Source organism: Odocoileus virginianus, chromosome 20 (genome assembly GCF_023699985.2).
Source record: "Odocoileus virginianus isolate 20LAN1187 ecotype Illinois chromosome 20, Ovbor_1.2, whole genome shotgun sequence".
Classification (NCBI taxonomy): domain Eukaryota; kingdom Metazoa; phylum Chordata; class Mammalia; order Artiodactyla; family Cervidae; genus Odocoileus; species Odocoileus virginianus.
Window position 1 is genome coordinate 2,656,115 of NC_069693.1, and position 26,355 is coordinate 2,682,469.

The window sequence follows — 26,355 nt, forward strand, 5'->3', positions numbered from 1 at the left end:
TACACATGCGTACGGGCTTGTATTATTAAAGTTATATTACTTGTATTTTTGTTGTTGTTTAGTCGCTAAGTCATGTCCGACTCTTTGCGACCCCATGGACTACAGCACGCCAGGCTCCCCTGTTTGCTCAGTCCCCCGGAGTTTGCTCAGATTCATGTCCATTGAGTCGGCGATGCCATCCGACCATCTCATCCTCTGTTGCCCCCTTCTCCTCCTGCCTTCAGTCTTTCCCAGCATCAGGATCTTGTTCAGTGAGTTCAGTTTCAATGAAACGGATTAATTTCATCCCTGAATAGGCGATTGAGGCATTGAGAAAAGCCCCGTTACATGCATTCCTCACTAAACAAAGTTGTATTTATTCATTTTGCCCATCCGGCTCTGCTGCTTTTGGGATGGGATCTTAGTTCTCCAATCAGGGATTGAGCCCGTGCCTTCCACAGTGAAAGCCAGGAGTCCTAAGCACTGGATCGCCAGGAAATTCCCACAAAGTTGTGTTTTGACAGATCTTTCCTCGCGTTTCTTCTGGCACACAGTCGAATATGGGCGGCATTAGGTTCAAGATTATGGTCTCTTTAAGTATACTTTCTCCTCAGCTCTGCATTCATGGTGTTATGGGAGAGGGAAGTGTCCCATTCTCGGACCGTCAGAAATTCTTAGGCTTGAGTGCCAAGTGAGGGTCCTTGGCTTCCTGCAGGAAAGAATTCAGAGCGAGCCAAAGACAAGTGAAAGCTTATAAGGATAAGGACATTTACTAGGGCACTAGCAAAAGATAAAGTGTAGGATCGTGGGATGCAGTTTTGAGTTTTGATAGCTTAAGCAGGAGACAGGCTTCATCTGTGGAAATACCTCATCAGCTTTGTTTAAATGAGGAGCAAAACACTAATCTCCAAAGATTGGTGAGCAGGCTCTTTCCTGGAGGAGAGCCGTATGCAAGGTGGTTTCATGGGTCTGAATTTCTGTGTGGTGCAAGCAGATTTGATTCTTGCCCCTCTGAATGTTGATAGCAAGTCATTTTTATTTTGCATAACAGACTTTTTTCTTCTCAAAGAGAAAATTCCTGTTTTCTTTTTTTTAGGGAAAGCAGTATTTTCTCTCCGGGTGCTATTAAGATGACTCGTTATTCATGAAGTTGCTGAAGTGTATATAAAAAGAACAGTATAAAATATTTCAAGTCTTATACAGATATATATATACATGCATACATACATACACCATACATAACAATTTTTTTTAACCATTTTATTGTTTCTTTTCTGTTTTAACCACGTGAAGTATTTACGCCTAAGGCTTTTTTGACCACAGCACTTTATTCCATTCATTCTGTGCTACTCTTACTCTCTTGATACTCTTGTATGTTACCATTGTAATTGAAATATAACTTACAAATTAACTATGCAGTTTTGCTGTTGATTACAGCCCAATAACCACCACTAAAATCAAGATAGACTTGTCACTCCTGAAACTTCCTTCATGCCTGATTTCCTACTCTCACTCTCAGAGGAAACCACTTTTGTTTTTGTGACAGTAGATTTGTCTTGCCTGCTTTTTAAATTTTTCTTTCATTTGACTTCATATGAAGGGAACCAAGCAGTGTGTAAATTTTTGTGTCTCCAGCTTTAGTCATTCAGCATGTTTTTTTGAGACTCACTGATGATGTCTATTACTAATTTATTTTCTACTGAGTAGTGTTCTGTTAATATAGTACAATCAGTTTATCCATGTTCTTGATAACATTTGGGATGTTTCTGGATTTGGGGGCTATTATGAATAAAACTATGAATACTTTTATACATGTGTATTTGTAATACTTTAGAAAATAGTTATGAAAAAATACTGGGGTTTAAAGAGTATCGTGAAAAGTCATTCCTTAAAATAGCACAGTTTCTCTAATCTATGGTGAGATGTTTTCTGCTGGACAGCATTGAGACTCAGCGCCTCTGGACTTTATTGGAGGCTCGTTGCGAGACGCCTTCTGCCGAGTATATGTGGGGGTGGTGGCGGCTTAGTCGCTAAGTCGTAGCCGACTCTTACGACCCCAGGGACTGTAGCCTGCCAGGCTCCTTTGTCCGTGAGATTTCCCAGACAAGAACACTGGAGTTGCCATGTCCTTCTCCAGGGGATCTTCCCGACCCAGGGATGGAACCCGCGTCTCTTCCATCTCCCACATTGTAGGTGGATTCTTCACCCCTGAGCCACCAGGGAAGCCCCAACCTAGTATATGCCATACACTGTATGCTTTTTAAATTTAAACTCACAATTAGCATGTAGAAAAACGCCTGGCTTTCACAGGAACTTGAGTGGTTAGGACTCTGAGCTGTCCCTGTGAGGGCCTTGGTTTAATCACTCGGCAGGGAACTAAGAGCCCATGGGTGTGGTGAAATAGAACTTAGGCGGATACCCTGTAAAACCTGCCCTCTGCTAGCATGCGGTCAACTCTGGAAGCTTTCAGTTTTCCTTTTTAGGGAGTGAAGTTCATCTAAAATTGGAAATTTTTATAAAAAATGTGAAGTGTTGAAACTTACTTTGAATGCCTTTTATGTTAATACATCCTCATTTTTAGTACTGTAGAACGCTTTTACAAAATTTTTAAGTGCTTATATTCTCTTTTGAAAGAAAAGGCTTCCAGGTTACTAAAACCTTCTCTGTTTAAATTTCAGTGAATTGTTTTCTTCTGTGTATTGGTGAGTTATGTTCATTTTCTAGCTTCTCAGTAGGTCTCTGGTTCACTTACAGTTTTCTTGTCTATGAATGCATTTAAAGTAGTAACTTTTTGAGTGTTTATGGCCACACCCCACAGGTTTTGTTTCATGCTACTCTCACTCACTTCCTTGTGCTCTTGTTTCACTGAAGGAGGAAATACTAGGTAGTAAGTGACATAAATATTATTTTGTGAATGTCTAATTTATTACACTCTTATCTGAGCCACAGCCCTGTATGACTTGTTTGAAACTTCTCCATACCTTCCTCAACTTGATGAATGTTTAACTGCTGTTTAAAATGCGTGGTGTTTTATTCAGTGGGCATTTCTGATGCATAATAAGTGACTACTGGGGATTTTAAATGTACAATATGTTCTTCAAATATGAATTTTCTGATTAAAAGAGACTTATGACTAAAGAACTTCTCACACACCTAACAGGATTATTTTCTCTCATGCTTTCTTTGATTTAAGTTAGGATTAGCTTAGACTAAAGGGTTTCCAAGATTTCTCCACTTCTTTGGTTGCTAGCCAACATGAATTTTCCAGTTGCTAATGATTGATAAGTAGTGTCTAGAAGCTTTTCTGCATTCTCATATTAATAGAGTCTTTAATGATGAATGTGATGGTGATGAATCTGCTGATAAATCTAACATGAGTTGAACCAAAAAGCATTTCCACATTTGACAAGGTTAGGAATGAGACAGGAGAAGTCTTTTCTTCTGTTATTCATAGGGGTTTTCTATGGCATGAATTCCTTAAAGTTGAGAAGATGAGTGCCTGAAGTCCTTCCCATGTTTCTTTCATATATTGGGAATGAATTTTCTTGTGTTGAGTAGGCTGTGAGCACTGACTAACGGCTTTCCCACATCCCTTGCATTCATAAGGCTTCTCACCAGTGTGAATTATCTGATGTAGTTTAAGCTGTGAGCCCTGCCTAGAGGCCTTCCCACATTCATTACATTTTTAGGGTTTCTCACCAGTATGGATCCTCTGATGTTGAGGAAGATGTGAACGATGGCCAAAGGCCTTTCCATATTCATTACATTTATATGACTTCTCCCCAGTGTGGATTCTTTGGTGTTCATTAAGTTTGTGGTACCGCTACAGGCCTTTCCACATTCCTTACAATAAACGTCTAGGGGCTTCCCAGAAGAGTTAGGCTTACTCTGCCCCCAGGGAGATGGGAATCAGACCATTTAAAGGTATGCGGGACTTCATACACAGAAGATACATTAGGGAATAAGGAAATAGATTAGAATTTAAAACTGCTCATAAATGTAATTATGAATCCCATCCCTGGACACGCAAACACCACTAGATTTAGTTGTAAGTTTAATAACCACACAATGCCAAAGTTCTCATACTGTGGAGTAAGGGTTAAGACAGCTGCGACGCTGCTGCTACTCCATTTCCCCTGCCCATGGTGTGCCTGGGAGTACGCTAGGAAGTAGTGTTAGTGCTATAGGTATCATAGACGGCTGTGTGAAAATAGAATGAATTATGGCTTGTAGATTAAATAGTAAGCAAGATATTGTAGTATGTGTATAATATAAAAGTTAAGTTTTCATAGTAGGTAAAATTATAATAGAAGCTATAGTGGTTAAGTGATTGATTATACTGTAAAACGACATAGGGCTTTCCTCCAGTATGAATTCTCTGATGTTTAATAATCAAGGATAAGTAACTAAAAGCCTTTCTGTGTTCAGTACATTGATAGTGTTTTTCAGCAATATGAGTACTATATGTACACTGAGCTGTGAGAGCCAAACAGAGCTTTTTCCACACCCTCATATTCATAGCGTTTCTCACCAGTATGAATTCTCTGATGCCTTGTAAAGAGTGAAACAGAACCAAAGGCCTTTCCACATTCTTCACATTCATAGGATCTTTCCCCACTATGAGTTCTCTGATGTTGAGGAGGATTGGGACCGTGATGGAAAGCCTTCCCACGCTGCTGACCTTCGTAAGATTTCTCACCAGTATGAATTTTCTGATGACTAAGAAGAGATTTCTTCTGCCCAGAACCTTTTCTACATTCATTGCACACGTAGGGTCTACTTCCAGGCGGAATTTTATGAAGCAGGTTATGGGATGTTTGCTGCCTCAGAGTGTGTAATTCTTCATGGGTGATTATGACTTGATTGGAACTTCCTTTCTCATTTCCGTGATATGTCTCAAATGTGCCTTTACATTCCCAGTCATCTTGGAAACTGGAATTCTCAGGATCTTTGTTTGTAAAGTTTTCTGTTTTCTCCCATTCGGACACCTAATCTGAAAGATAATGAAAAAGCAGAGATGCTTGTTTTAGTCCAAGGTCAGTTAGAGCTTCTTTAGTAGAAATAGTTTGAAACTGAAAAGAATGCTTATGAAGAAAGCACTCTCCCAAACAGGAATCCAGGAATTCCTGTTCTCCAAAATCCCCAGAGTACCTGCTTCAGCAGGAAGGATCCAGCCAATCAGCGATTCATGTCTGAAATATTGATGGGGACAGTAGATGGGCTACTATCAAAAAGTGGAGGTAGTGACGGTGAGCCGGCCTTTTCTCTGGAATTCCGTGTCCAGGCATTTCTGGCAGCAGTGGCGGTGGTTTCCTCGTCTTGGTCTCTGAGCCCAGATCACGGCCGAGGCAGTATGTACTTGGAGGCGCGTCTCTGCCTTAGTGGGGCTGAGGTGGCACCGCTTCTGGCCGCTTGCTGTTGCCACATTAGAGGAGGCACTTCTGGAGACCTGCCTTGGAGCCAGCTCCCACAACCCTTCTAACAGTTTTATAAGCACCCATTTCCCATGTATTTTTTAAAAATTTATTTATTTTAATTGGAGGCTAATTACTTTGCAATATTGTATTGGTTTTGCCATACATTGACATGAATCCGCCATGGGTGTACATGTATTCCCTATCCCGAACCCCCTTTCTACCTCCGTCCCCATCCCATCCCTCTGGGTCATCCTAGTGCACAAGCCCGGAGCACCCTGTATCATGCATCAAACCTAGACTGCCGATTCGTTTCACCTATGATAATCATTTCCCATATTTTGAATCTTTAAATATAATCTTAATACTGACCTTAAGAAATTGGGGGAAAAAAAACAAAACAACCCAGCATTTCAGGAGAAGATAAGCCAGGTTATTAGGAGCAACACTTCCACTGAAAATGTGTTTTAAAAAGAAAACTTACACCCAAAAATCTTTGTCAAAAGTTAGGGGAAAAAAATAGCCCAGAGTTAAAAGGCAAAAGTCTAAGGAAACTTGAGCTCCAAGGCTCAGAGTACTGAAGCTAGTTTGCCCTGAGTACCAGCCCTAATTTTGTTCAGATGATCCCCTGTGTATATGTGTGTCTTTTTTCCCCAAACACGTCACCTGGTGTCTTGGTGCATTTGGGCTGCTAGAACAAAATATTAATACCACATACTGGGTCGCTTATAAACAACAAATTTCTCACAGTTCTGGAAGCTGGGAAGAATTCTGAGATCAAGGTGCTGACACTCAAGTGTCCAGGAAATTAATTCTTATATTGAGCCACCATATTTTGGGGTCTGATAACAGCAGCTTAGCTTAAGCCCTAAGACAAAGTCACTCTAAAATCATATGTGAAAGGAGCCTCATTTTCTCTGTAAACCTTTTGAGAAAAAAGTTTAGAAGGCAAAACTCTGGAAGCCAATCAGGTGAGCTCCCCCTGCCCCCCACAATGACTCACCTCTTAGGGCTGCTGTCTCTTCACCACCAACAGTTATTCCCTTTTTTGCAACAATCAGTCACACTTGACTTAGAATTGCGAAACTTTCCATGTGAAAAGGAAATGGAATTGCAATTGTATTGTGCAACTGCTGTCCAAATGCCCAGTCCCTTAAGGGGACATTGACAGAAGAAGGTGAAGAGCATGGCCAGACAAATCAGGAAGGTGAGGTTTCAGAAGTAACTCAGACCTGTTTCCAGCTTTACAAGGCTCAAACTGTTGCTTCTGAAATCCAGTCAAACTCTTCAGCGGTTCCCTGGAAAGTCAGGTTGGTGGAATCATGATGCTTAGATGGTAGGTAGTGAGTTTTGAGATTTGAGAGTGAAATCTTAACCCGCAGCTGAGATGCCTGTCCACCCGTTTGCACACGCCCCTCCCGGTGGATATGTGTGGGAGGAGGAGGGGGTTGGCCACCCATGCATGCTTGGCTCCCGTGGACACGAGGGCTGCCTCTTTGGGGCCATCCCCGCATGAAAAACTACGAGCTGAGTGACCACACGACCCTGAGCCGAAGGGTGAATCTGCTACATAAAGGGAGGGGCACTGTAAAGAAAACTGCTCAGGGTTAACTGAGTTAAATTATGTAAAGTGCTTACTACCTTATAGTGCCAGTATATATATAACATACGCTGTTATGTTACAGTGCTATACACACACACATCTTCCTCAATTTACTATGGGATTATATAGCCTGATAAACCCACTGTAAGTTAAAAATATTTAGTCGAAAAAGCATTGAATAATACTTAACCTACTGAACGTCATAGCTTAGCTTCACCTTAAACATGCACAGACCACCTACATTAGCCTACAGTCGAGCACAGTCATCTAACAAAGCCTATTTTATACTGAAGAATATCTCATGTAACTCACTGACTACTGTACTGAAAGTGGAGATCAGAATGGTTCTAAGTGTATCTATTGCTTGCTTTTCTGATCTCCTGGCTGTCTGAGATAGCTTGCTGACGCTGGAGCTTCTTGCTGTTTCCCAGCATCATGAGAGCCTCATACAGTACATCGCTAGCTCAGAAAAGGGTCAAAATTTAAAACTTAAGAACAGTTACTACTGAATGAATATCACGTTCAGTTCAGTCGCTCAGTCGAGTCAGACTCAGGCCTCCCTGTCCATCACCAACTCCCAGAGCTTGCTCAAATTCGTGTCCATTGAGTTGGTGATGCCATCCAAACATCTCATCCTCTGTTGTCCCCTTTTCCTCCTGCCTTCAACCTTTCCCAGCATCAGAGTCTTTGGGTTTGCATCATGTGGCCAAACTATTGGAGTTTCAGCTTCAGCACCAGTCCTTCCAATGAATATTCAGGACTGATCTCCTTTAGGATGGACTGGTTGGATCTCCTTGCAGTCCAAGGGACGCTCAAGTCTTCTCCAACACCACAGTTCAAAAGCATCAATACTAAGGCGCTCAGCTTTCTTTATGGTCCAACTCTCACATCCATACATGACCACTGGAAAAACCATAGCTTTCACTCGATGGACCTTTGTTGGGAAAGTAATGTCTCTGCTTTTTAATATGCTGTCTAGGTCGGTCATAACTTTTTCAAGGAGCAAGCTTCTTTTAATTTCATGGCTGCAGTCACCATCTGCAGCGATTTTGGAGCCCCCCCAAAATGAAGTCTGTCAGTGTTTACACTGTTCCCCCATCTATTTGCCGTGAAGTGTTGGGACCAGATGCCTTGAGGCACTCCTTTCCAATTTGGAACCAGTCTGTTGTTTCGTGTGAGGTTCTAACTCTTGCTTCCTGACCTGTAGATTTCTCGGGAGGCAGGTAAGGTGGTCTGCTATTCCCATCTCTTGAAGAATATTACATTCAAGCCACTGTAAAGTGAAAAAAATCCTGAAATGGACCCTCCTAAGTTGTGGGCTATCTATACATAGAGAGAGATATCTGTATCTACATATAGCTCTATCAGATCTGTTTATCTCGATGTCAGTCAGCGACAGCCTTTCTCTAAACACACAGAGACTTTCTCCTTGAACTAACTAGATAGGCTTCTCCAAGCCCTCAAGGCTCCAATCTCGGGCTCTGTTCTAACCCACTGAGTCCAGTTTTACAAGAATTCTGCTGGGTCAGTTTATCAAGACTCCTCACTCCTACCCCAATCCTTAACATCTTTTCACTCTCGACAGCCTTCAGCAAGAATCCTATTAAGTCCATTTAGCCAGATTCTCCCTCTTATCTTCGATGATTTGTTAACTGCACATCCAGTGATTCCCCACCTTGCTCCTTGACTATAAATCCCCATTTGTTATATTTGGAATGGAGCCCAGTTTTGGACAAAGACCTCCGGCCCTGTGGCAATAATTCCTGAGTAAAATTTGCCTTGAGAAGCTTTAGATTCTATCCAGTTCTGGTTTTCTTTGAGAATATTTTGGGGAAGGCTCAGATACCGTGGAGAATCCACACAATTATAGTCTTCCTAGGGAAAACGCAAATTGAAAAAAAAAAAAAAGAAAAATTGCCCACAGCCATAAGTGGTTTCTGGGGTCTATAGATCCTATGTTAAGAATGGATGAGGAAGCTGTGGTACATATACACCATGGAATATTACTCAGCCATTAAAAAGAATTCATTTGAATCAGTTCTAATGAGATGGATGAAACTGGAGCCCATTATACAGAGCGAAGTAAGCCAGAAAGATAAAGACCATTACAGTATACTAACACATATATATGGACTTTAGAAAGATGGTAACGATAACCCTATATGCAAAACAGAAAAAGAGACTGAGATGTATGGAACAGACTTGTGGACTCTGGGAGAAGGCGAGGGTGGGATGTTTCAGGAGAACAGCATTGAAACATGTATATTATCTAGGGTGAAATGGATAGCCAGCTCAGGTTGGGTACATGAGACAAGTGCTCGGGCCTGGTGCACTGGGAAGACCCAGAGGGATCGGGTGGAGAGGGAGGTGGGAGGGGGGACTGGGATGGGGAGTACATGTAAATCCATGGCTAATTCATATCAATGTATAACAAAAACTACTGTAATGATGTAAAGTAATTAGCCTCCAACTAATAAAAAAAAAAAAAAAAAAAAAAAGAATCTTTAAGAAGGCTGGGATCCGTTTGGGGCTGGACACGGGCCCCGCTGCCATGGTTACTGAGAAATGTAGTCCCGAGGCAGAAGAGCTAAGACTTGGTCATCCCTCACCTCCCCCGAAAGGCCAGATACCCTCCCCGCAACCCACAAAGAGCCCTGATACAGCCCCGGGCTGAGCGGAACGTTGACTCGCACACGCGCAAACAATCGCTCTGAGACAAAAACAAGCGAGGGTTCCTACTAAGTTACAGCCTCCTTCGAAACTCCGAGGCATTCGGTCTTCTCTGCCTGGCAACACCGAGATTCCCAAAGAGTGGTCCCACCGCAGGGCCTTCTGGGAAATGTAGTCCGGAGCCGGAGGCGGGGGGGGGCGGTCGCCCGAGGAATGCTGGGAGACGAAGCCGGGCGATGATTGGACCCCGGCCGCAGCGGCTTCTGGGAGTGCAGTTCGGGGTCTCGCTCTAGTTAGGCCGGAACACGGCTTAGCAGCTCCTCAACCTTGGCGTTGTCCGACAGCCCAGAACCAAACCTTCCTCGGTAAGTTGTGCCTGTGGGCCATGACCTGTTCGTGCGACCTGCTCCGCGGTCGGACCTGAGATGGCGCCAGTGACTGTGGGTGGGAAGAGGCAGCTGACCTGCAGCTGTGTGAACGGACGGGTGGGATTCTGCGACGCGGTGCGTGACTGTGCGAGGGGGGTGTTGTATGTGAGGTGTTTTTGTGGGTGACCACAGGTCTTAGAATGTGTAGCTTGGGTTATGTGTGTCTCAACCTTCAGTCTTACTGTATCAGTGTGACCGGAGTTGTTCAGAAACTGTTAGACTTAAGATAATGGCATGAGTGGGGGTTTCTCTTTGGTCGCCTGTGGGATTGTGATAGTAAAGCCTTCCTTGGTGGCTCAGACGTTAAAGAATCTGCCTGCAGTGCAGGAGACCAGGGTTCGGCCCTGGAGAAGGGAATAGCTGTCCATACCAGGATTGATAGCTGTTTTCCAGTTTTCTTCCCCATTTATAAATAGGGTACTAATTCCACATCTCTTATTACCCTGAAATTCTGCAGCAAAGCACAAACAACATAAAACATGATACAGACATGACTTAGAGAAGCTCAGAATTATTACAGCGAACAATTCAAAATAAGCCCACAATGTTAAAACATGAAGATGGGATTCCTTATTATGGTGCAGCCCGTCTTGGCTCTGTCCCAAACATTACAGTTCGTCATTCATTTCCTTTTGCTGATTGGAATGTGGCTGCAGAAATTCAGGAGGCCTTGGGCTGCAGATTTAGTTTTACCATCCTGAAGTACGGATCTAAGGTACGCCTGACCTGCTCTGCCCACTCTCCGAGGAAAGACGCTTTCCCTCAGAAGGTCTCAAAGCTCGTCCAAGGCATCAGTTTTTCCCTGAACCGGACCCAGAGTTTCTATCCCTTATATAGTATTGTTTTCATCTGACCTCGTGGTTTCTGCATATCTTTTTACATCTTCAAGCTTTTGAATCATGAGGAAATAATCCTTATTTGAAATAGTAAAGACTTTAAAATAGAAATAAAAAATTGGGAAGTACTAATTTAGAAGAAAATTATCTTGGGCTTAAAAAAAAAAAAAACAAAAGACATGAAGTTATCTAAACACATCCCATTAAGTTCCTGAATTCTGCAGATAGAAACTCTTGCCAAATACTGGGACAGAAGCAGTTGCTGTGGTAGGCAGAATATGGCCCTGCAAAGATGTACAGTCCGAAGTCCCACGAATCTGTGGGTATGTTGTTACATGGCAAGAGGGAATTGAGTTGCAGACAGAACTACCGCTGTTACTCAGCGGACCTCAAGACAGGTTTTTGCTTCCCAGGTGCCTCAGTGGTAAAGATCTGCCTGCAATGCAGGAGACACAGGTTTGACCCCTGGATGGAGATCCCCTGGAGAAGGAAAGGGCAACCCACTCCAGTATTCTTGCCTGGGAAATCCCACGGACTGAGGAGTCTGGCAGGCCATAGTCCACGGGGTTGCAAGAGTTGGACACGACTTAGCGACCAAACAAGACAAGTTTATTCTGGGTTGTCCAGATAAGCTCAGTATAGTCAGAAAGGTCCTTTAAAGGTGAAAGCGGGAGGCAGAAGAGACAGTGTCAGAATGATGCATCGTGAGAAAGACTCCCTAGGCTACTGCTAGCTGTGAAGACGGTAAGGGCCACACCAGGGAAGATGGGTGGCCACCAGAATCTGAAAAGGCTAGGAAGTCGATTGGTCTAATGAGCCTCCAGAAGAGAACACAGCCCTGTCCGGACCTTGAATTTGGTCTGGGGAGACCTATTTCAGACTTTTGACTTCCAGGTAATAAATAGGTGTTGTTTTAGGCCACCAAGTTTTGACCATTTGTTACAGCAGCAACAGGAAATAAATACATCCCCATAAGCTAAGAAAAACAGGCTAGAATATGGGTTCCCCTTCTGGAAGATCAAAAGCCAGAATTAAGTGACATCTCTGGATTACTGAGAAAAAAAAACTGTAAGAACATTTCACCAAACAAAAATATAATTTGTGCAGGACATAGATTCAGAGAATACCAGCTATATAACATTTATTGAGATAAATACAATACTCAATAAAATAGTCTAACCAAATTGCATCTGAAATAAAACCATTACCTCAAGGCAGGAGAAAACAGTAATTAAAAAAGAAAACAAACAGTGGCTAGCAATGAATGTTACTTTGAATACTCTTAAGTTTAAATGGAAATCATGAATGGCTCTGGTAATATAAGCATATAAGCATCAAATAAGAGTAAAACCAAAAGCTTTGGACTGTGGGTTTTCATTAGGTTAGTGCAATGGAGAAAATGTTAAAGAATAGGCTGTGAAGGAGGGGAAAGAGAAAGGAATGATGGTCTCTTGGAGGAAAGTAGCAAAGAAAACTAATAGTGGGTTAGAAAGTATAATAGTGCTCTCATTCTGCCCAACAGTGATGAAGAATGGGGAAATAATTACTATGCTAAGCACAGTGGGAAGTTTCAATTTAGCAGGAGAAATAAGGAAAGGAAAAGGCCAAGAAAACATAAATAGTACACACCAAGTAAAATGAAAGGAATATGATGGTTATTACACTAAATAAAAATATGAATTTCCTTATAGAAAAAGAAAATTGTAATTTTGAGTTATTTTAAAAATCCTTTTTTTAATAACTAAAATGACAGAAGTTGAAAATAAATGGGTGGACAAAAACATACCAGGTAAACAAGGATAAGTTATTAGTAGTGTTACACAGAATGGAAACAAAACACCAAAAGGATTATACTAGGCCAAGGTTAGCAAACTTCTTATCTAGAGGGCCAGACACGAAATAAAAAGATATTATGGCCATAGATCTTGTTGCAGCCACTATCACTGTTGTAGATAGCATATAAATGAGCATGTCTGTGTTCCAATAAAACTTTATGTATAAAACAGGCAGCAGGCTAGATTTGGTTTGTTGATCCCTATACGTGGCAGAGTAGGATAGTGATAAAAGTATGATTCATAAATAGGAATTAAGTTATATTTCTTTATAGATCAAACAATTAAAAAGTAAAAAATCTCTGGAAATTCAAGACTGGCTAAAAAATTCAATTTTAGAAAATTCTAAACCAGAAAAAATTCTAATCTATACCAAATTATATTAGAATGTGGAGAACTGGCTTAAATAGAATCTTGTATCTAAAAAAGAATATATATTCTTTTTCAGTATAATGGAACATATACAAAAATCAGTCCTGTACTCAGCCACAAAGAAAAATGTCTAACTCAAAAAAGTACATACTTTCAGGCCACCTTTACCAGTCATAATAAAGTAAAATTTGAAGTTGATAATTTAGAATGCTTTCAGCTGCAAGTTTACAAAATATTCAACTGAAAGTAACTTAGGCAGTAGAGATTTATTTTTCTTATATGACAAAAGCATCAGAGACAGTTCCCAACTGGCCCTGTAACTCCGTGTTCACGGTCAGGGTTCTGGGTCAGCTTCTTTGAGGCTCTCTCTTTTCTGCTCTTGGTTCCAAGATGACTGCAGCAGCTCCAGGCATCAGGTTCTCAGAAAAAAAGTTTAAAAGCAAGAAATGAAAGAGGGAGTCTTCCTAATATGTCTGTCTCTTCTGAATAAGGAAGATCTTTCTCTGAAGACCCTGTAGATCCTTAGAATATACTGGCCATACACCGGAACGGATGGGCCATCTTGAGCTGCAGAGGAGGCTGAAAGTTGGCATCTGACATCTTCAGATTCTAAGACAAGACACATGCTGCCAATAGAATGGGAATTGAATGTGGCTGCTAGGTAGGCAAGCAACCTGTTCTGTCTGTGACAAGTTATAAAAGATAATACAAACAAACAACCTGAAAATTAAGGAACAGTCTCCTAAACTTAATTACCCTTGGATCAGAGAGAGATAAAGCATGAGATGATTGTAGGATGTGTGCTTAGTGGCTCAGTCGTGTCCGACTCTCTGTGACCCTATGGACTGTTAGCACATCAGGCTCCTCTGTCCATGGGATTATCCCGACAAGAATGCTGGAGCCAGCTGCCATTTCTTCTTCCAGGAGATCTTCCCGACTCAGGGATAGAACCTGAGTCTCCTGCAGCTCCTGCATTGGTAGGTTGATTCTTTACCACTGAGCCACCTAGGAAGCCTTAGGAGAGAAAGTAGGAGAGCTACTTTCTGTATCATCATTTTCTGCCTTTCTTTCCTATTTATCATCAGGGTGTTTGGTATTCTCTTTTCTGGCTTCTTAAGTAGTACATTTAATATATTTGAGTTCTGTCTTTCAGGTTTTCATGTTTGCATGCACTTAAAGGCATAAAAAAATTCCCAAGTAGCTTCAGCCACATCCCACATTTCTTGGCATGTAAAACTCTCCTTCTCATTGTTCTCATTACTATCAGTGGTAACTGCATGATATGGTTTCTTGTTAACCCAGGAATAATTTGCAATGTTTTCTTTTTGAATTTTCAAGAAAATTCACTTTTGGCTGTTGTTAAAATTATTACACTGTGGTGAGAAAATGTAACTTTGAAGTGTGTTAGAGAGAAAATTTTCTCCAACCTTATATAATTTTTCTTCAATATGAATTTTATTCCTCAGGATAAAAGAAAGCTCTGAATAAAGGAACTCACTTGCATGACATCCTTCAAGTCTTTCTCCAAGATATAAAGAGTAAGTTGTGATTAGCCTAAGCTAATGGACTCTTCCCATTATTTCCATTCATATGATTGCTTGCTAACATAAATTCTCTGATGATTAATAAAGGATAAGTGCTGATGGAAGGCTTTTCTACATTTATTAAATTCACTTGTGTTTGTCTGTTATGCATTCTCTGATGTTGAACGGCAGCTGAATCATGATTTAAAGTCCTCCCATGTTCCTTATATTCATAGGGTTTTTCCTCAGTATGAATTACCTGATGTTGAATCAGTTGTGAGCAGTGGCTGAAGGCTTTCCCACATTCCCTACATTCATATGGCTTTTCACCTGTATGGATTCTGTAATGTACAGTAAGATGAGAGACCCGTTTGAAAGCCCTACCACATACCTTACATTGGTAGGGTTTCTCTCCTGTGTGAATTCTCTGATGTTGCTTAAGTTGTGAGCTCACCCTAAAGGCCCTCCCACATGCCTTACATTCATAGGGTTTCTCACCAGTATGAATTCTCTGATGTCGAATAAGAGTTGAGCCTTGATTAAAGGCCTTCCCACATTCTTTACATTCATAGAGTTTCTTGCCGGTGTGAATAGTCTGATGTTGAATCAGCTGAGAACGATGACTAAAGGTTTTCCCGCATTCCTTGCATGCATAGGGTTTTTCACCAGTATGAATTCTATAATGCACTTTAAGATGTGAGATCCGGTTGAAAGCCTTGCCACAGTCCTTACACTGATAGGGTTTCTCACCAGTATGAATTCGTTGATGTTCAATCAGCTGTGAGCTTCGACTAAAGGCCTTTGCACAATCCTTACATTCATAAGGTTTCTCACCAGTATGAACTCGCTGATGTTGTATGAAATTTGAACCAGAATTGAAGGCCTTCCCACATTCCTTACATTCATACGGTTTTTTGCCAGAATGAATATTCTCATGTTGAATTAGTCGTGAACCATATTTAAAGGCCTTCCCACATTCCTTGCATTTATAGGGTTTCTCATTAGTCTGAATCTCTTGATGATTAATAAAGAAGTCCTCTTGCCAGAAGTCTTTTGTACATTCATTATATCCATAGGGTTTTTCTCCGGTATGAATTTCCTGATAAAAAGTAAGGGGTGCTGGCTGGTCAAAAGTGGGTATTTCTTCATTATCGATTATCATTTGACTCAGATGTCCATCTGGATTTTCCTCTTCCCTGTCAGAATGACTTCTGCATTCCCAATCATCTTGGAAACTTGAGCACTCAAGACCGTAATTTGTAAGGCTTTTCATTATCTTCCACGGGGGTGGTTGTACTTCATAACTGTGCTGCTTTGGAGAGAATACTGTAGCATCATATCTGGACTTCAGTACTGAAAAAGAACAAAACAAGTAGGTGTTTGTTTTTTCCTTTTCCAGAAAAAAGAACTTTTGTAGTAAACACTGGAAAGTTGAGACTCAAAATAATATCTGTATGCTCTTGAATGTGATTAAGAAATTAGAAAATGGACAAGTAGAGAAAGAGGAAATACCATAAATTGAGGTGAATGAGGTAATCAGAGAAATCATTAAGAGTCGTTCTAAAATGTTAATGTGGAGCAGAATCACTGCAGAACCATGGTTTTAAAAAATGAATGTTTCTGTGAAACCCTAGAAAAGACAAATATAAGAGTAACAGAAAGCAAATCATTTGTTGCTTGTGGCTAGGGGGCATGAACGATTGTGTGGGAAGGAGCACAAGGGAACTTTTCAGGGTGATGAAAATTTATCTTGTCTGTGGTACTGGTCATAAAAGTGTACACCTTTGTCATTAGTCATTAAAACATGCTTAAAATGCAGGCATTTAATTTACTATAAATTGTACTTCAATAAAGTGGATTTTTAAAGACGATAAGGAGGGTTGACTAGATACTTCTCTGGCCAGAGGAGTGAGATGGTGCACCTGCTTGATGGGGGTGTGGTGGTAGAGCAGGACTGTTTTCACACACCCACTGGAAGCTGTACTAACACAGCTGTGGTCTTCTGCTCTGGCGCTTTCTGTCTCTGATGTTTAGCTGAACACAATGGCTAGAGCTAATGGCAGCTGGACCAGTCTCTCCTGGACTTTCCTGTTGCCTAAAAGTGACCTGGGAAAAAGGAGGGCCTCGTTCCTTGTTTGGAAGATTAGGCCCAAATTGAATGGGGGTGGCCTCTTCCAGAGCATATTCTTTGCTGGTCATTCAAACTGCAGGGAGGGCTGACTGGTGCTGCTGAACTTGACTCATGTACCTGGTACATGACTTCTACTGCAGTGGCCCGTTTTACTGCAGTCATGGAAATCAGTCCCGTTTGGCTCGTAAAGAATTGGTTGCTGCTTCATGCAGGGGACTATGGGGAAAGTAAATGCGTGCTTTTGAACATGTTCATAAAGTATATGAGAAGGCCAAAGAGAACTTTATAGGGGGCATGTCTACTTCTTATGGTAGCATATCAGAGACTACTATTCATTTGTTTTTTGTGTGAAATTATTAGGCAAAAACTACTGGAGTAACAAATTACTTTGACAATACAGATGAGAAGTCTGTAAAAGAAGTATCAATTTTGTGGGAATGATGCTGTCACCTCAAAAATTTGTACCACAACCACAGGGTATGCATACACATGAAGTTGTAATTACAAGACTATGCGCAAAGATCATACACCGTGTTTCGTTGTTCAAGAGGGAAGCTCTCTTTATGGGTCTCTGTACTGCGGTCTAACAGCTGTGGGAAGGCAGATTCTAAACACTGCCATTGTAATGACCACCTATGCATCCGTCGTCCGTCTACGGAGCGGTCAGCAGCATCTGGCTGCCATCATATAAAGAAGGGCAAGCAAAAGACTGCAGTGGGCCATGGAATATTAAAGCCAGCCTGGTGGACAGAAGAAAATGAGTTTGGGATCATGTAACTATGCCCAAGTGGAAGTCTGGTTTTAGGAATTAAAGTGATCACACATTATTGGTGTTTTGGGCAATGTGGGAAAAAACAAAAACAGAACAGCTGTCTCTAAGCATATGCCACTAAAAGCACGCCTCTCTCCAAACCGCTGCATATTCTGTCAAGACATCTGACAGTTTAGTTCTGTTGACTGATGACAGTCAGAGTACAGTGTTTATTCCATGAGCACTTTTGCACTTATCTAAATTAAGCCATCTCTAATCATATATTGTGAAATAACTTTACAAAGGTAGTACTGATTTTCTAACTTTTAGTTTCTCTTCTCCTTGTAAAGTTGGAAAATAGCAAAAATAATAGTGAGGTCCTCCGTATTATTTTTACATTTTCCTGACAAGATCTGATACAGTTTTTTAATTTAGCATCAGTAGATGCTGTTTTTGACAACTGATGAGGTAATGTCTAAAAATCTCATGGACAGTCTTAGCAGGTTTTGTTTTGGTTGGTTTTTTCATATGGAATCTTAAAGGATCCCAAGTGGCCAAAACAATCTTGAAAAGGAAGAACAATGGAGGCCTCTCTCACTTGTGATTTCAAAACATGTTAAAAGAGCTGCAGTAATCAAAACTATGGAACTACCATAAAGGAAAATATTTATCCAGTGGAACACAACAGGGACAGCAGAAATAAACTCTTATACATATGGTCAAATGATCTTCAACAGGGGTGCCAAGACCACACAGTGAGGAAAAGACAGGCTCTTCAACAAATGGGGCTGAGAAAGTTGGATATGCCCATGCAGAAGAAAGAAGGAGAACCCCAACCTTACATTAAATACAATAACTCAAATTGGATTAAAGACCTAAACCTAAGATATTAAGCTTGTAGAAGAAAACAAGGGAAAAGCTTCATGACACTGCATCTGACAGTGATTTTTTGGATATGGTACCAAAAGTGCAGGCGCCAAAAGTAAAACTGGACAGATGGGATTCTATCAAACCTAAAAGCTTCTGTACGTCAGAGGGAAAAATCAACAGGGTGAAAGGCAACCTACAGAAGGGGACAAAACATCTACAAATCATGTATCTGATAAAGGGTTAATATACAGACAATATAAAGAACTAAAACTCAACAAAAAAATAACCTGATTTCAAAATGGGCAAAGGACTTGAATAGACATTTTTCCAAAGAACACATACAGATGGCCAACAGGCATGAGATTCAGTATTCAGAGTTTGGTATTAGGAAATCTACTCATGTAATCCATATTTTATAGATTGAAAGAAAAAAACTCAATAAAATATGAAAAAGTAGATGCTTCTTTAAGTGAAGAAAACATCCCTATGTCATTCCTATGGCTGATATTATGCTTAATAAAAGTTACTAAAAATATTCCTGTTAAGGTTAAGAACAAGATTAGTATGTAAAGCCCTCTTAATACTGTTCTGGGGGTACTACATAATTAGCATCCTAGTCAGGCAAGACAAAAAAACCTGTAAGATAGAAAAATGTAAAAACATCACCATTTGCAGATATATATATAATACATATTATATATACATATAATCAAATGCTTGGAAAGCTCAAGAGAGTTACATAAAAAAAAACTGTCATACTTTTGGACTCCGTGGGAGAAGGCGAGGGTAGGATGTTTCCAGAGAGCAGCATGTATATTATATATAGTGAAACAGATCACCAGCCCAGGTGGGATGCATGAGACAAGTACTCGGGCCTGGTGCACTGGGAAGACCCAGAGGAATCGGGTGGAGAGGGAGGTGGGAGGAGGGATCGGGATGGGGAATACATGTAACTCCATGGCTGATTCATGTCAATGTATGACAAAACCCACTGAAATGTTGTGAAGTAATTAACCTCCAACTAATAAAAATAAATGAAAAAAATAAAAAATAAAGATCACCTCCATGATGCAGGCGAAAAAAAAAAAAAACTGTCATAAACAATGAGAAAATTCAATAAATTGGGTCAGCTACAAAATTCATCTGAAGATGAGACTAGCTCTGTCATATTAGAAAATAGCCAGTTGGAGTATAATATGGATGAATGCCGTATTAGTCCATATTACAGATTATGCCATTTCCAATTGCAATAAATATAAACTACCTAGGAATAAATGTAATAAGACATACAGAATCTTTATAAAAGAAAATGTTAAAATCTTCATCAGGTATGATCATAAAGGAAGGGAAAAGCCTGCTGTGTTTTCAATAGGAGACTCCACATGATAAAATCAGTTTTCTCTTAATCTATAAATTCATAGTGATTACAGTAAGAAAAAAAATGCATGGTTGTTTTTTTTTTGGAAAGCAAATATTCTGATTCTAAGGTTTAGAAAGAAATGTAAATGAGAATAGCCAGAAAAATTCTGAAAAACAAGAATGAAGAGGGACTAATACCAGATATATAAAACATTTAAACGCTTAATAAACTAAAACAGTAATGCTATAGACACATGGTTAGAGATTAATGGGCTACAACAGAAAGTCCAAAAATAGATTCAGATATATAGATGATAAAGCAGATGACGAAGGTGGCTTTTATACATTAGTGATGAAGAGATAAACTGATAAATGCTGTTTGAATAACTGGATAATCTGGAAGGTAACATGAAATCCCATCTTAACAGTAGGAAAAATTCCACATGGATCATAAATATCATCATAAATAAGCTAGAAAAAAATCATAGGAGACTCCTAACCTGAAAGGGTGAAGTTCTGAAATATGACACAAACCCATAGGACAAAGGAGTAAAGAAACAGCACCTCAGACACACTCTGTCAAAACTCAGATGACAAAAGCAAAGATCTGTCCTCTGACATTCTTGGTGTGGTAGGTAGAATAACAGCCTCCCTGTAACATCCGTGTCCTAATTCCCAGACCCGAATATGTTAGATTACAGGGCAACAAACGCTGCCTCTCCCCGTGCTCACCCCACACCTGACCTCACTCACGCCCAGGGCTCATGCTTGCTTCTTAGCTTCCCATTTAAAATTCTCTTATTGTACACTGTATGTTGCCGAAATCGTTTCTGGAGGTGATTTTGGTCCTGTGTTACACTGTGGCTTTGAGTCTCATCAGGGAAGATTCTGCATGCACGCAGATGTGTACACCCCCTCGGGAACATCTGGCGATGTCTGGAGACATTTTTGGCTTTACAAATGAGGGGAGGCCAGGGAGGCTGCTAAACATACTGCCATGCATAGAATGACATCCCCACTTCCCGCCCCCACTAGCTCCCCGACAAAGGATTATCCCACCCACAATGTCAACACTGCTGAGGCTGAGAAACCCCCCATCCAGAGCAGGAGCACCCCAGGCAAAGGACAGCCTCAAAACAGGGACAAAGCCTCAAAACAGGAATACACTCGATGTGTCGAAGCCAGCACGTGTGGCCTCGCACTGTCTGCTCGCGTGCCCCTACAGCAGAGCTGAGGAGCTGTGACACAGGCCAGGTGGCTGGCGAAGCCTGAAATACATCCTGTCTGGACCTTTAAAGAAGACATCTGCCAAACTCCCCGTGAACGGAGCAGCAAGAGAGGCTGGCGTGGCTGTAGCCGAGCAAGCAACACGGGGTGGTGCGAGACGGAATCAGAGTGGAGGCAGGCGGCAGGCTGCAGAGGCGCCGCAGGCCAACAGGAGTTGCTGGGATACTGAAAGCATTCTATTCTGCACTGCCCACCAGTGCAGCCCCTAGCTGCTCATGGCTACTCAGCATCTGGAGTGTGGCGTGGGCAGCTGCAACATGGAATTTCACTGTTCCTTTTAGTTAAAAGCCACAGCACGTGTGCCTGATGGCTGCAGTAGACATAGAGCCTTCTAGGCCATGGGATAGATTCGGGCTTTTCTCTTGAGTGAGACAGGAAGCTGTGGGCAAGTTGTGAGCAGAGATGTAATACACTCTCGCTGAAGACTGAGAGGGGTTCCCAGTGGCACAGCGGTAAAGAATCCGCACAAGAGTGGATGCAGAGTGGGGGAGGCGGCCACTGCACTTCCGAGTGGTGGGGGGAATGTGGGAGGTCGCAGTGTTGCTTGTTGGTGAAAAGTGGCTAAATTCTGGTTATATTTTGAGGTAGAGCTAACAGGATCTGCTGACAGACTGAATACGCGTGTGAGACGGAAAAGTAAGGGATGCTTCAGCAGTTTTTGACTTAAGCAAGTCAGGTAGAGTCCCCTCGTACTGATGTGCAGAAGAAACGGGCGGGGGGTGGTATACTTGTCAGGGATGTCCCTTTGGGACGTAAGTTCAAGGTGTCTGGTGAACATCCGAGTGGAGCTGATAGGATACAGGTATCGAGTTCAAGGGAGAAGCTGAAGCTGAAGGCGGTAATTCATGATAAAGAACTTGATCCGGTGGTGGGAACATTGTCTATCTGCACTGTCCAGTACAGTAGCCACTAGCCACAAAATAGCTACTGAACATCTGGAATGTGTCAAGTGCAACTGAGATACTGAATTTTGAAATGGCTATAATTGTAGGGAATTCCCTGGTGGCCCAGTGGTTAGGACTTCCGTGCTTTTACTGCTGAGGGCCTGGGTGCAATATCTAGTCGGGGCACGAAGATTCCACAAGCCTGGAGGCACAGCCAAAAAAGGAAAACGTATTTACTTACAGTGAATTTAAATTTCCATGGCTACGTGTGGCCAGTGGTTCCTCCGCAGCCAGCACAGGCGGGAACGGTGTGTACCGCGCGGCCCTGGAGAAGGCCCCGGGGAGCAGACGTACACAGCAGCGGCCCAGGGCTGAGCCCGGGTGCTCCAGCTTGTGCCGAAGGTGAGCTCCAACTCAAAGCGCCTGCCTCCTCATCAGCCCGCTGGGCAGTCACCCAAACTGCGTTCTCTTCCCACACATGCCTCACTCACCTGGGCACAGGCCTCCTGCTGCCACTTCCTCCACCGTCCAGGGCTCTTTGCCTTGCTCCAGGAAGGAGATCACATCAGGTTTAGAAACGGCAAGACCTGGATGTAAGAAAAAAACATGCCACCCGGTTATGCTGTGGGGCCTCAGAGTTCAGATCCAGGGTTAACAAGCAGGACAGGCAAGAAGGGCCAAGGGAACAGGAGAGTCACATGAGGGTTGGGGCAGACGCAGCTTCAGGCCAAAGAGCTGCCCTCTAACCACTCCAAAGACCCTCGACATTGACAAGGAACCCATGTGGCCCGGGGTAACCTCCAAAGTAACAGACCGCACTGCCTTACCCAGTGAGACCAGGTTGCTATAGGTCTCCAACATCACGTCTCTGTACAGATCCCTCTGAGTGGGTGCCAGCTGTTCCCATTCTTCTTGGGAGAAGACTATGGCCACATCCCTGAATAAGTCTGACCCCTGGAACGACAGGCAGGTATGCTATAAGCATATTTCACGGAAACATTTTTCCATGGGATGAGAGGCGATGGAGGAGGTCTCTGCAGGAATGGGGTGTCCTGGAGAAGAAGGCTGGGGCTGGAGGCACCTGACGTGACAGGTGAAGGAAAAGATAAGCACAGGTAAAAGAGAGGTTCAAGTATTCCTGCTTGAATACCAAAGCTCGTGTGCTCGGGTCCAGGAGGAAAACTAAACCCAGCCAGATCGAGTTCTCCCGGTTAGGACAGTGTCGAGTATACTGCCTACCCTGTGCTTGGTACATGATAAATTCTCTGTGTGAGGCCTGTCATCTGTACTTCTAGGAGTAACAGCAACAAACCCCAACAATTTGGGGGTAGTCTTTCCTCAAAATGTTAAAAGAAATATTTAATATCTTGTGCATGCTCAGTCGTGTCTGACTCTCTGTGACCCCATGGACTGTAGCCCCCCAGGCTCCTCTGTCCACGGACTTTTTCAGGCAAGAAAAACACTGTCCACGACTTTTTCAGGAATGGTTTGCCATTTCCTCCTCCAGGGGAATCTTCCTGACCCAGGGATGGAACCCGCTTCTCCTGCATTGGCAGGTGGATTCTTTACCACTGAGCCGCCTGGGAAGCCAGGTGTTTTACCTTAGAAAATAGAATTTTTGTTTGTCAAGAACTGCTTGAAGACATAGGCTCATCATTATATGAAAACATGTCACACAAATTTTTCCTATGGGAAAAATCTTGAATGATGATTACTTTTATTAGCTGCATAATTGATTACCAAGTGAAATAACTGACTCAGCCATTCTTTTATTTTGGATGCAGAGGTCTCCAAGGTCTTTGTCCTCTTTCAAAACTATGACTATCCAGATTTGGAACAATGCATCCATCTAACTGATGGTCTTACAGTCTCAGCTCTGCACTGTGCTTGCTTTTAAGCTGAAGAAGCTGGTGGAGAATGACCGAGATTCCAATGCTCTGTTCAGCCTCAAACTGGACCTTAATGCAGGCATTTAATCTCCTAGATGCCCTGATAAACTTCAGTTACACACCCAACTGTCAATATAGGAGATGGTGACCCCACACTGAAATTGAGCCCAACCAATACCAACTCCCCTGATTTTGTGTGTGTGATCTCTCATCAGTATTCATCTCCATTTCATCAAATCTCAGTTCTTGTAAGGGATGTTCTCATTTTATATAAGGAAATGGACTTCTCCTCCCTCTGGCCTCCCAGCAGAATACCAAGCCATCAGAAGACACAGAATGCTATACGGAATGAATCCACGTGGGCACTGGTCAGCATGGATGGGGCCAAGGGGGAGGGAACCTCTGAGAAGCAGATTCTTGGATGGAACCCAGGGGGGAAACTTCAGGATAAGGAAAACAAATATTTACATGATTTGAAAACTCACGAGGGACATGACTGTCAGGATCTCATGGGCTGCTGCGTCGTCCTCTTGGTTTGTCTCTTGGGGAAGGGCAAAGTCCTGAGATGACAGACCTGAGCGGGGAAAGAGCAATCATATGAGAGGTCAGGCTTGCCTCACAGCTCCCAGAAAGTGTGCAGTGACAGTGCCCACTCTGCTCCCCACTGCCCAGTTACAGGGCGCCTTCCCCAGCTCCACCTTGTTACTGATGCGATCTGAGGGGGCACGCATGGACCTGGGCCAGTGACTGAGAATTGGGCCCCTGGGACAAGGAAGGCTGTCCTCGGGCCAGGGAGCACAGCCTGCCTGATCTGCTCAGTGAAACCTTCCCAGAACCAAACCGTTTAATGCTCTCGTGCCCATACTGTAACACCCTCAGAGGTCTCCCTGGCTCTTAACCTAACTTTCTAATCCATAAAGAACCCTACAGCCCTACCTAAGGTCTGGCAGGCACCATGTTGCAGACCCTGCCTTGAGTCAACACATGCTTGCAGTGGGCAAATCAGATGGGGCAGGCCCAGTACTCCACCATAAGCAAGCCTCTGCAGAGATGTAAGTGAGCGAAGCTTTGGGCACAGTATTTGCTGAAAAACGGAATCAAGATTAGTACATAACAGTTCACAAGTAGGCGAGTGGTTGAATTATATGGATGTCAAGCAACTATCAAAAGTCATGTGGGACAACATCAACCGACAAGTATGTTCGCACCTGGATCCCTTCTACAACAAGGTAACATTCAGCAACAGAAGTCAAACCCACCCACCTACGGACAGGCAGGCTAACACCGTCCAAAAAAAACTAAATTAAACTGGAATGGAAAACATCCAAGTATTAAGAATGATGCCATTTAACCACTTCCTGAGTTCATCAGTAAAACAGTATTTTATAAAAGAGCTTAGGACATTGCCCAACATGTAACAAATACTTAATTCTTAATGTGTAAACGGAATAATGACTTTGTTTAGTCGCTAAGTAGTGTACGACTCTTGCGACCTTTGGACTGTAATCCACCAGGCCCCTCTGTCCATGGGATTCTTCAGGCAAGAATACTGGAGTGGGTTGCCATTTCCTTCTCCAGGGGAATTTTCCCCAACCAGGATAGAACCTGTGTCTCCCGCATTGCAGGTGAATTCTTTACCACTGAGCTATCGGGGAAGCCCACTGTTCCTTAGTATCACGTAGAAGGCCGTTTTCCTTATGACAACTTTCTTTAAAGCATTATTTGTATTTGCTGTAACTATTTCGTTACAGGGGTGGCCCGTGACTTACTCAGCCATCTTCCCATGAATGTATCATGATAGTGAAAGTCGCTCAGTTGTCTCTAACTCTTTGGGACCTAGTCCATGGGATTCTCAAGGCCAGAATACTGGAAGGGGTTGCCTTTCCCTCCTCTGGGGATCTTCCCAACCCAGGGATCGAACCCAGGTCTCCCGCATTGCAGGCGGATTCTTTACAAGCTGAGCCACAAGGTAAGCCCCAATGGTTGGACTAATTTTAAACAAGAATATAATAATATGTTTCTAAGTCGCTGCTTGTAAACTAGAGGTTTCAAATTTTCAGGGGTCTTCCAACTCTGAGAGTCTCATGAGACAAGACTTCACCCCAGATTTTTAAAAGGATGCATAAGAAAAATGCAAAACATCCATAAGCAAGCAGTTTCTGGGGGCCGCGACCCTCAACAGGCACACCCACCTAACGGGTCCATGGACCCGGGCCATGAGTCCTGGCGGCAACAGGCGGCGACAGCAGGGCGCGCCGCGGGGGCCGATGGGGACTGTAGTCCGGAGCCAGGAAAGCCGCCGACGGACGGCGAAACGAGACGTTCCGGTTCTTTCCAGGCCCGTGACCCGCCCGGCCGCGGCGCCCAGTCCGGCGCAGATCCCGGGGCTCCTGGTAAGCTCCGGAGCCCCTCACCTGCCAACTCCTCTGGTCCAGGTGCCCCGCAGCCGCGCCCCCAGCAGCCCCGGGTGCGCCTCCTCGTCTGTACCAGTGGACTCAGGAGCCGGAAGATGGCGCAGACGCACAAA

General features: G+C 42.8%; 1 protein-coding gene and 1 long non-coding RNA gene across 4 annotated transcripts; one reads left to right on the forward strand and one right to left on the reverse strand.

Annotated features, from left to right (window-relative positions):
• The first annotated feature begins 9,901 nt into the window (after positions 1–9,901).
• LOC110146514 (uncharacterized) lies at positions 9,902–17,308 on the forward strand. Its single transcript, XR_002316575.2, has 3 exons — positions 9,902–10,031; positions 14,601–14,672; positions 15,861–17,308. It is a non-coding gene; the product is annotated as an uncharacterized lncRNA (long non-coding RNA).
• ZNF582 (zinc finger protein 582) lies at positions 12,057–26,329 on the reverse strand. 3 transcript variants are annotated; one of them, XM_020907414.2, is made up of 5 exons: positions 26,243–26,329; positions 24,314–24,402; positions 22,767–22,893; positions 22,431–22,526; positions 12,057–16,010 (listed from the first exon to the last, which is right to left on the reverse strand). In XM_020907414.2, the coding sequence occupies exons 2-5, from the start codon at positions 24,320–24,322 to the stop codon at positions 14,689–14,691; spliced, it is 1,554 nt and encodes a 517-aa protein (XP_020763073.1). In that variant the 5' UTR covers positions 24,323–24,402; positions 26,243–26,329; the 3' UTR covers positions 12,057–14,688. The 3 variants fall into 3 exon arrangements, with proteins under 3 accessions (XP_020763073.1, XP_020763074.1, XP_020763072.1); XM_020907415.2 differs by having other exon boundaries at positions 24,297–24,402; XM_020907413.2 differs by having other exon boundaries at positions 26,021–26,312.
• Between the last annotated feature and the right edge of the window lie 26 nt (positions 26,330–26,355).